This window comes from Alexandromys fortis, unplaced genomic scaffold (genome assembly GCF_014885135.2).
Source record: "Alexandromys fortis isolate MF-2015 unplaced genomic scaffold, M_Fortis_MF-2015_v1.1 scaffold_39, whole genome shotgun sequence".
Taxonomy (NCBI): domain Eukaryota; kingdom Metazoa; phylum Chordata; class Mammalia; order Rodentia; family Cricetidae; genus Alexandromys; species Alexandromys fortis.
Window position 1 is genome coordinate 177,837 of NW_026067918.1, and position 11,501 is coordinate 189,337.

Below are 11,501 nucleotides of genomic sequence, written 5' to 3' on the forward strand. Positions count from 1 at the left end.
TATGATCTTGTTAAAGATAGGGTGTATACCACTGACCTGAGAGTCTTCTCTTTCATTAGTGCCTATAATTTGAAGACATAGTCCTTTCATGGTGTTTCATAGTTTTTGCTTCTTTCCAGTGTTTAAAAAAAATCATACTCTTTGCTTGTGTGATTCAATTCCTCTACTTAATTTTCAAGATCTCATATTCTATCTTCTACTTGATTTATTTTACTTGTCAGGTTTGTCTTTGAGCTTTCATATTATGTTATTAAGTTTTGCAATTCCTTATTCATTTTAGCTGGAGACCTCTTAAATATTTTTAACTCTTTAGTGGATTTAATTTCCAAATCCTGTATCTTCTATGTCCTTTCATTCAGTCTTATGTTTGTGCATTCTTGGACATCATTCAGATATTTATTCTATTTTACTTTATTGAATGGTTTCTTTCTGCCTTCCTTAAATTCCTTGAACTATTCAATGAAGTTATATGATTGATAGCTTTTAAGTTCTGTGTTCTGGGTTTTTTCTGGGTAATTTTTATTGGAGAACATTTCTGTGGAGTGGTTGGCTTTGGGATGGTTACATACTTTCTTGGCCTTTCATATTTGTCAAGTCCTTGAGATGTGGAATTCTCTTCTTAATTGGGTGACTAATGTGGGCACAGTAGGTTGTTTTGGCAAACATGATATGAAATCTTCCCTAGACCTAAATATCGGTCCAGATATAGTCAAGGCTCACCAGCTTGGCTAGAACTCTGTTTGTGGAACCTAGATCATTTAGGGAATGGGAAGGGTGCAGGCTGGTTAGGGTCAGGTGGATAGACTCACCAGGTGGGACCAAAGTGCAAGACAGTCCAGCTGAACTGGACCTGTAGGTTGAATGATGAGAAGGAAGGATAAGGTCAAGCAGACACACTAGTTGTAAGTTTTTTTTTTTTTTTTTTTTTTGAGAAGTGACTTATTTTGGGTCTTTTGAGACAGAATTTCTCTTTGAAGCCTGTCCTGAATCTTGCTCTGTAGCCCAGGTTGGCCTCAAACTTGCAGAGATCCACCTGCCTCTGCCTCCTGAGTGTTGGGATTAAAGGCAGGCAGCACTACCACCTGGCTGAAAAGTGACTTTTTTTTCTAGGTAACATTCAAAGAAGTTATTTGTATCCACTCTGCCAATCCCTCCCTTAAAACCATTTTTTTTATATTGTGGCACTCATATCTACCTTTAAAATTGTTTGTGTTTCTATTTCCTTCTTCTCATCTTCTTCTGTTTAATTTCTTTTTTTTCCTTGGGTTACTGACATGTAATGATCCTAAATTCCTACAAGAAGGTGTTATGTCCAAAGTCCAGATCCCAAAAAGATCACTATGAGACTGTATCCAATGCAAAAGCAAAGAGTCTTTATTGCAAGTTAACTCGGGTACCCCAATTCATCCAAAGCAGCAGCAGCAACAACAATGGTGGCAGCAACAGGAACAGTGCAGGAGAGACCCTGACCTGAGAAAAGAGGGGGTTCTATATAGGGGAAGAGGCTTGGGGAATCTGGTTGTCCCCAAGTGGAGTGAGGGGAATTCCAGTCTTCCAGGCTTGGGATTGGATGGCCCTTGTGATGGAAGGGATGTCCAGGCTTGAGGGGCATTCCCAACTGCCAGTAACTGACTGAGTGGAATGCCAGGTCTCTAGGGGCTTAGTGATTGGTCCGTTTTCCCTGCTCAGGGATTGGCTGGTTTTGTGTCAGGGACAGAGATGACTCTAATTTTGGGGTCAAACTGTGTTTCTTTCTTTGGTTGCTTTTAACCTTTTTTGACTGTAATTTTTGGAATGGGGCAAATATCTTTGGTGTGCTCTGAAACTAGGAACTTAGTGTGTTCTTTTGGTCCTTCTTTCGGGGTCTTTGGACTTTTCTCTGACTCTCTAGGTTCAGGGACAAAATGTCTCTTCCACTGGCTCTGGTCCCATTTTCATGGTGTGTTTCTATCTGTGTCTCTGAACCCAGAGCCAGGCTGCTTGGGGGGGGGGGGGGGGGTTTGCTAGGGCTATGGACTCACTGACTTGGTGGGATTCTGAGCCTCTCGGTGGAATGACTAAACTTTATGATTTTAGATCAGTAAAGTATCGAAGACCAGAGCCAAACTGTCTTTGTCTCATTTTTATTCACATTTAAGGTAAATGGCCTTGTGATAACAAATCTTGGTTGCCAACTTTATTGTATCTGGAATCAGTTACATGAAAAATGCTACACATGCTTGTGAGAGATTTTCTTTAGTAGAATATTTAAAGCAGGAAGACTAAACTAAATCTGGGTGACAATTTCTGATGGCAGCCCAAAGGAAAAAAAAATAGGTAACAAGAAAGCTTTGCTTTTGCTTCCTGGCTGTCTCTCTCTCGTTGGCTAGTTTATCTATCCTATTGATGCAGTATTTATTCACAGGTATTAGAACAGGAATTGTCCAGGTTTTCAACATCAGAGTGAGACTTTGCGACATCTTGCTTTGTGACCTGAGAAGCTACCATATCTTCAACCTCTCCAGATACTCCATTTTTGGAGTACCTGAACTTCATCCTGCAAGACAATCTAATAAATCCCACTGTATTGTAGATACACACATATATGTGGTATGGGTGTGGGTGTGTGCAATTTTATTATTTCTGTCCCTTTAGGATAACCCTAGCCAATACAGATCTTTATGCCCTTCACTGCTCTCTGCCTCCGCCCCACCATGTCGGATCTTACATCCTTTGTTACAGGCATATATTATGAGCAGACAGTTAGTTTTCACCAATCCAAAAGCTAAGACTGTGACCAGAGGGCAAACAAAGCTGACTTTGCTTATCTGTAGTCCTCACCAATCTATTTGGTAGCTCTACTGATTTGTGCCTTTTTTCTATCTAACAAATAAAATCACGTGTAACCACTTTTTGAGGATGCTGTGCAGGGAATGAGAATTCAAAAAGTAAACACGATTTATACGGCCCAGAAAATAAACAACTCAGGCCTTATAAAATTCAGAAGTATAATCCCTCAGGGTCATACAGCAGTAATGACTGCTGTGGAGAGGAGACTCTCTAACAAATAAAGCTTCCTGGAAGCCATGCAGGCAACTTCAGGAACGCAAATTCTACAAGGCATCACTTGCTGCAGGGGTGGGCTTTTGCAGGCTGTAGCTGCCTTTAAGTCACCTATTCTCCTGTAGCTAACCCCTCATCCACACACTCGTGTGTAACTTCAAGAAACCTATGCACAGTATGCTAGACTTGGAAGGAATTGATTCTTTGATCAACTATTAGTGCCATATCTGAGCTGAATAAGTGTTTGGTCATTTTTTTTTCCAGGAAAAGTGAATAGAACTCAAAGCAGTTCGAATCCATATTTGACAGTCACTCTTCTCAAGAATGAACTTCTCAAGAATGTTTCATATTTCATTTAGGTGAATGTTATGTTTTACTTACATTGAGCCTCCCCCCCCACATCTAACTTTCCATCCCAAGTGCTGGAATTATAGGAATGTAATCCGCCATCCCTGGCCTCTTTATTATTTCTTCATTTCAAGATTCCTTTTATTCTCAACTCATTTCTATTTGATAAACTATGTTAGCCCATCTTGAAGAGTAAGTCTGACAGGGATGCATTCTTCTCATGTGATAATGCCTTTATTTTTCTTTCTTTCCTGAAGCATAATGTTCCTAGATACAAAATTCATGGCTGAACTTTTTCTTTTCAAGTACTTGGAAAACATGGTGCTGTCTCCTTTATTTTCTGTTGTCTCTGATGAGCAATCTACTGTCATTTGAATCATTTTCCTCCTACAGGTAATGTGCCACTTATCTCTAGCTTCTTTCAAGATTATTTTCCCCTCTTCGACATGGATTTCTTCAGTTTAATCCTGTTTAAATCTATATTTCTCTGTGTTACCAAATTTGGTGATATTATATTTTTTAAATCTATAAATAGTCTTTCAGTCTATTATTAAAGTTTCCATAACCTCCTAATCCAGACATGAATCCCCACCTCTTGTGAAGACTGTGGCAGGAGAATTTAAGAAGTTTTAGGGTGGTGTCAACATCTTAGTGAGACCCTGTCTCAAAACTGAGACATTTCAAACAGGGCTGAGGGTACAACCTGTGACAGGGTATTTCCTAGCACATACAAGGACCTGAGTTAAATTTCCAGCATCACACCTGAAAAAACCCTACCACCTTTCTGCCTCTCAGTAACTCCTCAGGCTGGTGATGCACCTTCAGCATATGGGTGTTTGCAAAGGGAACATTTCAGATCCAAACTCTAATAAAAGCCCGTGGAAACAAAATCAAATCTATGTGGCTGATGATCCAGCGCACAGAGTCAAATGTATAATGGAGTGTGTGAGGCAAGCTAAGCTAGCTGTGTTATTTTTAATTTAATACCCAGGGCTCTTTGAAATGCGGTTTATTGGTGTGACTCATCTGGCTAATGAAATGCGGGCAGAAAGGATGAGTATCACTTACAGGTGGTGACTCTGAGAGCCCAGAGGATGGATGATTGCTTTGTTCTCCTCCATCCTGACGATGGATGGGGTTTTAGTCAGCAGCAGCTCAATCAGCCCACGTCCCCAAATGAGAAGGATGACAGCTCAGAACACAGCCCCTGCAGATCTCGGAGGGCGCACAGTGTGTGCAAGGAAGAACAGATTTGTGTGCCAGCGAGCCTTAGAGCTCTGGGTGGTGGCTTGTCAGCACAGCCTCACTCAGCTTATCCATCCTCAGTGAGTCCGACTTACAGAATGCAGTGCAGAGACAAATTCTATCATAGGGGTGTTTATTAGGAATGTGCAAAAATACAGACATGAAAAAATCACGTTTATTAAGGGCTAGGGATTTTTATCAACAGCTGAATGTTTACCTAACACATGCAAAGTCCTGGGTGTGATCTACAGTACCATAAAAATGAAATTCCATTCACGTATGCATCTTATTCACGTATCTGTGCCCTCTGGTTAAATATAATAATTGAACTTTTATTAGATGTAAATGGGAAGCTACACACTTGGCTGTCAGCATCCATCTATGTTAGAGTACCTGAGTGATTTACAAATACATGAGATATTTTGTGGGGCTGTGGATATTTGCACCTACAAAAGAAAAGGTCCATTTGGCCCCCATTCTCAGGATGGACTCAAGGACTAATTCTAAAGCGGGTGACTCCATTCTTATCTTCCGCGTGCTGCTGTTCACGGTACTCGCATGTCCTTAACTGACAATCCTGCATTGGGATCTTCACAGGCCAGTGATGGTATCTGCTTATTTTATACCAACCCACAGGCATAGTCTCTCTGTGTGTGAACAAAACTACAGCGTAGAGAGGATAAATCCACACAAAGGGAAGGAACGCAATCTTCCTCTGAGGGCCCTTGGTAAACCTGCAGCATTACACCGTTTCCAGATGATGTTTCTTAAATTAAGCTGGCCTTGACACTTCCTTAGATGTTCGTAATACAATTTACTCCCGAAGAAAAGGTCACCTGCTCATTTAAGAAGGGCACAGAAGTATTTTCTGTTAAACTGTGAGGGGGGAATCTGAATTTTTAAAAACAATATTGGCTCGGTGAAAATGAAATCAGTCGACAATTAAATGAGCATAACTCATGTACTCTGGAGCAGAGAAGTACAAGGACATCTGGCCAGTTCAACTCTACAGGCAAGCATGCCATCCACAGCTGTCCCTAAGTGCCCCCTTTCTGTTGAAGACAGGTCCAGCCTTCAGCCCACTACCTTTGCTTTAAAGCATCTCTCTTTAGTTTTCTCCTAAGTTCATACCACTTTTGCTTTATTCTTAAAGATTCCACCCTCCTGAAATCCAGCAATGAAACCAAGTCCCTCTTCTGATCCCTTTCTGAGGTTCGGATCAAGATGTATTGTAGGCTTTTGTAATGTATGAATTTTACTCCCACACAGGTGTTTGGAAATCTACTGTACCATTAGACAAAAGGGAATGACATTAGATCACATTAGAGTATCATTTGGCTCCATGTACTTACTCAGTTTTAGCTGTTGCTCTTTAAAAACAAAAACAATTAAGCAAACAGAACCCTCCTTATTCTTCTGGAAAATTCTGAGTGACTTGCAGAATTTTTAAAGAAATAATGTTGGTTTTATTTCCCACTACATTTATTGTTTCCCTAGTCAGATTTACAGAATTTCTCAATCTATCTTCAGCTGGCAAATGTTAAATAAAAACTATAGGAGAAGGAACCCACAAAGTAACATTTCTATAGAGTAAAGCATTCTTGAATGGTCAGTGTTTGTCAGACACTGGACTGTCAATCAAGCAGGAAACAAATAAGATTTGTTTACAGAACTTCACCCATGGTAGCTTTCTCAGTGTGTTTGCTGCCGGAGCATAGAAAAGTTACTGACACTGACAGCAGACACGCTGCAAATGAGACCATGGACACATTCCTAGCTATAATAGTATCAAAGACAACTTGGTATCGTGGAATAAAACTCATCAAACAGGTACAAAAACCTCCATAATGGAAATTTCAAATCTCTAAAGTGAGAGTTGAAAGGAACACTAGAAAATGAAAACATATGTCCTGTTCATTCCTATATAGAATTAATATTGTAGAAATGACCATCCTACCAAAAACGATTTGCAGATTCAATGCAATACCAATAAAAATCACCACAAAATTCTTCACAAAAACAGAAATTAAAAAATATGTTAACATTCTTACAGAACCAGAAAAGACCCCAGATAGCCAAAGCAATTCTGAGCAGAAAGAATAGTAGAAGGACTGCTATTTCAAACTTCAAAATACATTATAGAACTATAATAATAAAACCAATATGATAATGCAACAATAACCAGACATGCAGACCAAAGAAACAAGACAGAAGTCCCCAAAACATGAATGCTCATAACCACAGCCATATGATATTTGACAAAAAGACAAAACATACACATTATCTATCTACATATCTATCTATTTGTCATCTATCTATAATATATATGCACATATATATAATAATATGTATTATACAACACACAAACACACTGGAGAAAGGATAGTATCTTTATCATGGTACTGGGAAAACTGGAGGTTTACACACAAAATAATGAAATTAGAGCCATATCACTCACCACAAAAGTTAGATCTAAATGGGCGGAAACCTCAGTTTGACTCTTGGAACACTGAAACTGCTAGAAGAAATCATGGGCATTGCTCTACAAGTTCTAGGCATAGGACAGAATATTCTGAACCAACTCCATTGGTCAAGGAGATAAGACCAGAACTGGCAACTGGGACCTCATAAAAAGAAAAGCTACTGTACAGCTTATGAAACCATGTATAAAGAAGAAGACCAAAGTATTGGAGAGAATCCTGCAGCTATGCATCTGACAGAGGATTAATATCCAGAAGATACAAAGAACTAAAACAAAACAGAGACAAGGAAACAAATGATCCAATTTAAGAAGGGGTGAGGTTATGGATACGAGAAGAGCGTTCTCAAAAGAAGAAGTAAAAATGGCTAAGAAATACCTCAATTACCAACTAGGCAAATGCAAATTTAAACAGTTTGGAAATTTCATCTCAGCCTAGTCAGAATTGCTAAATTAATAGAACAACTAACTCTAAATGATGGTGAGGTTATAGGAAAGGAGGAACGCTCTTTCACTGCTGGTGGGAATAAAAACCGGTGTAACTATCCTGGAAATAAGTACAGAGAATCTTCAAGAAACTAAAATTAAACCTACCATATGATGCAATTACACAACATCTTGGCTTATGCCCAAAGGACTTGACATCCCGTTTCACAGATACTTGTTCAGTAACGTTCATAGCCACCCTAGTCACAATAGCCAGGAAATGGGAACAACTCAAACGTCTTTCAGTAGATAAGTGAACAGTGAAAATGTGGTACATTGAAATAATGGAATACTATTCCACTTCAAAGAAAACTAAACTTATAAAATTTTCAGGTAAATGGATGCACCGAGAAAAGATTATATTGAGTGAGGTAAACCAGACCCAGAAAGGCAAATGCTGTATATTCTCTCTCACATACAATCCCTAGCTCCAAATCATCAGATGTAAGTATACAACGTGGAGTAACCATGGAAACCAGGAAACTAGAAAGAGACCCTAGGTGGGGAGGGAGTCATGGAAGGGGAATAGGAGGAAACCAGTGATAATGAAATGGGAGACAGAATAACAGGGAGAGGGCTCTAACTGGGGAAAAGAGAGGGAGGTCAATACAGAAAGACAAGAGAGAATGAGAGGCAAATAACACCAAGGTTGTTTGATGAAACTTTAAGGATGTATGTATGTGTGTGTGTGTGTGTGTGTGTGTGTGTGTATGTATGATACACACAATATGTACACATACCTTAAGGAAATTAACCCACTTGGGTTAACAGGGCTCCGCGTAGGACCATAAACAGAAATCCTAGTACCATGAGAACTCTCTCTTTATATGATTGGTCAGGATATACTAAGTGATTCTCAAAAAAAGTATAGAGTATAGATGTAGTCCTTGGTTGTTTCTTGGGGTTGAGTTTGAGTCCCTATTGCTAAAGACTACACATTTTGGACATGGGCCTCAGAAAATTCTAGTGAATCTGACCTGAAAACATCTTTACTGCAGTTTAGCTTCCATGATTTCAGAAAATACTATGTAAATTAAGAAGAGAGGGAAGCAATTAAAGAGTCCTCTGAACCATGACAATCACCAGCATGGCAAGATATGCTTAGTTACAATAAGTGGCCCTCACATGCCTGTAGCAACCAACAGCTGCCTAATTGGACTCAAAGTTCATTCAAACAAAGGGAAATCATGCCTGGTTGTGGAAACCTAACCAGCTTTTTAGGGCTAATGAGGTCATAGGCCATACAAAAGATTCAATTACTACCAGTTTTGTAGACCAGAAAAATTCCTTACTGCATTCTAAATTTTATCCTTATACCCACAGATAATTGTTGTTACCAATCCTTGTGAAAGAACCTACTCTTCAGACAAATGGAGACTAACACAGAAAACCACATCTGAACACAGTGCAGAGACCAACAGATACGGAGAGCCCAGTCTCAGTGTGTCTTACGTGCTTTACTATTGCTGTGTTCAAATACTGTGAGCAAGGCACCTTATAGGAAAAAAGGGAGTTTATTGGGCTTATCATTTCAGAGGGTGAGTCCATAACCATCATGGTGGGGAGCATGGCAGCATGCAGGCAAGCACAGCACAGTAAAGTCGACATGAAAGTTAACATCTTGAGACAACAACTACAAGCAGAGAGAGAAAGAGAGTTAACTGCAAAGGGGATGGATTTTTGAAACCTCAAATTCTGTCCCCAGTAACACACCTCCTCCCTCAAGACCACGCCCCAAATCGTTTCTTTTTTTTTTTTTTAATTTTGGAAACCAGAACGTTTATTTTATGACAGATCGAAATCCTCAAGATGAACTGGATGCTGCAACAGCTGCCCTCTTGGGTTTAGGGGTTGTCCCTTCACGGAATCCATGCCTGAATCTTCGGTAGACAATTTTTAGGTGCCTCATCCGCCCAGTCCCGGTAGTGTTTCGTCTCTTAGCCTTGGCACTCCAGTTATACTTTCTCTTGCGCTTGGCAGGGTAGCCGCATTTGCCACAGGTAGACTTCTGAAGGTGGTAGGCCTTAGAGCCACAGCGGCGGCACAGCGTGTGCGTCTTGTTGCGACGCTTTCCGAAGGATGACGTTCCTTTCGTCATCTTGCTTCTGACCCAAATAGTTTCTTAATAATTCCACCAACTAAAACCAAACAGTCAAATGCATGAGCCAATGGGGGCCATTCTCATTTAAATCACCATACAATAGATACATCTACATCACATCTCCTGCATCTCTGGCTCGGGGAGCACAACAGAATCAAGGACAGGAAGATTCTAAGAGCCAGAATTCTAAGGGAATCTATTTTGAAACAGTCTCATCTAGAAATGGCTACATGAATAAGACCTAAACGGAGATGTTGACATGGAAGGAAATTTTTCATCAGGTCTCACCCCTAGACAAAGATCTATAAACAACTTATGATTGTTGTGAGAAGGATAATTAGGCTCCCCTAGGTATGAGCTCCCTTATTAATTGCCCAATGCAGAGTAGTCAGCCTTGAAGTGATATGCACACAAACAATAAAAACAGATTCAGCAGGTTGTTTTTGTATATATTTGTGAACATACACATACACACACAATAATTATAAAATAAAAGCTTTCAACTTGTGGGGGGCAAGAGAAAGATTTGAGCAAGGGTAGCTGAGAAGGAAAAGGAGGTATGAAAGTGATGAAATTCTAATTCAATTAAAAATAATAAAAATAGCTGGGTGGTGTGGTACACACCTTTAATCCTAGCATTTGGGAGGCAGAGACAGAAGATCCCTGTGTTTGAGGTAGCCTGGTCTACAAAGTGAGTTTCAGGACAACCAGGGCTATACAAAGAAACCCTGTTTTGGAAAAAAAAACATTAAAAATAGAAACAAATTTAGTCATTCAAAAAGAAAGTGGTCCCGTAAAAGAAATAAACTGAAGAAGATATATGCTTATTTAGTCTAGCTCAGTGGCACATTCTGCTATCCCAGGAACTCAGTTGCTTGGGGAGGGAGAATTATGAAATCAAAGCCAGTCTGGCAACATAATCACACTTCACTTAAAACAAACAACAAGAACAAAAAAAAAACTCCACTTATTCAGGACAAAAGGAAAAGTTGTCTGGTCAGAGGACAGAGTGAAAATGTTGGTAGATCAGTTATCATTCACATTTGGCTAAGTTAGAGAGTAAGAACTATAAAGACAGTGTAAAAAGCCTTATGCTGAACTTTTCCTCCAATTAAAAAAAATTCATTCTCTCTCTCTCTCTCTCTCTCTCTCTCTCTCTCTCTCTCTCTCTCTCTCTCTTTCTCCATATGTGTGTGTGTGTGTATTCATCAGGAGGATAGTATAAAAAAGGAAAATAATATATAATAAAATATACTGTCTTAGATAGGTTTTCAATTTCTGTGAAGAGACACCATGACCATGGCAACTCTTATAAAGGAAATACATTAAGTGAGATGGCTTATATTTTCAGAGAGTCAGTCCATTATCATCATGGTATTACATGGTAACATGCAAACAGATATGGTGCTGGAGAGGGAGCTGAGACTCCTATGGCAGACATGGTGCTGGAGAGGGAGCTGAGATTCCTATGTCTTGACCCACAGGCAACGGGAAGTTAACTGAGACACTAGGCATAGCTTGAGCATAGAAGACTTCAAAGTCTACCCCAACAGTGACACACTTCCTCCAACAGAGCCATGTTTCCTAATACAACTTTCTATGAACTTGTGGGGGCCAATTATATCCAAACTACTACACCTACTATAAATGAAAATTTTTATGAGGGGAATTTTATCAAAAGTTGAACTGACAAAAGAAGAAGTTAACAGACTTGCATGTATATATGTGTGTGTGTTGAATATATAACTCAAATATGTGCTTCCAAGAAACAGAAAGATAATAAGTACAAATTATTTTTGT

At 39.5% G+C, this 11,501-nt stretch overlaps 1 protein-coding gene across 1 annotated transcript; it reads right to left on the bottom strand.

Annotated features, from left to right (window-relative positions):
- Positions 1 to 9,352: 9,352 nt before the first annotated feature.
- Positions 9,353 to 9,712, bottom strand: LOC126500422 (60S ribosomal protein L37). Its single transcript, XM_050140317.1, has one exon. It carries the CDS (start codon positions 9,696 to 9,698, stop codon positions 9,405 to 9,407), a length of 294 nt encoding a protein of 97 aa, XP_049996274.1. The 5' UTR covers positions 9,699 to 9,712; the 3' UTR covers positions 9,353 to 9,404.
- Positions 9,713 to 11,501: the final 1,789 nt, after the last annotated feature.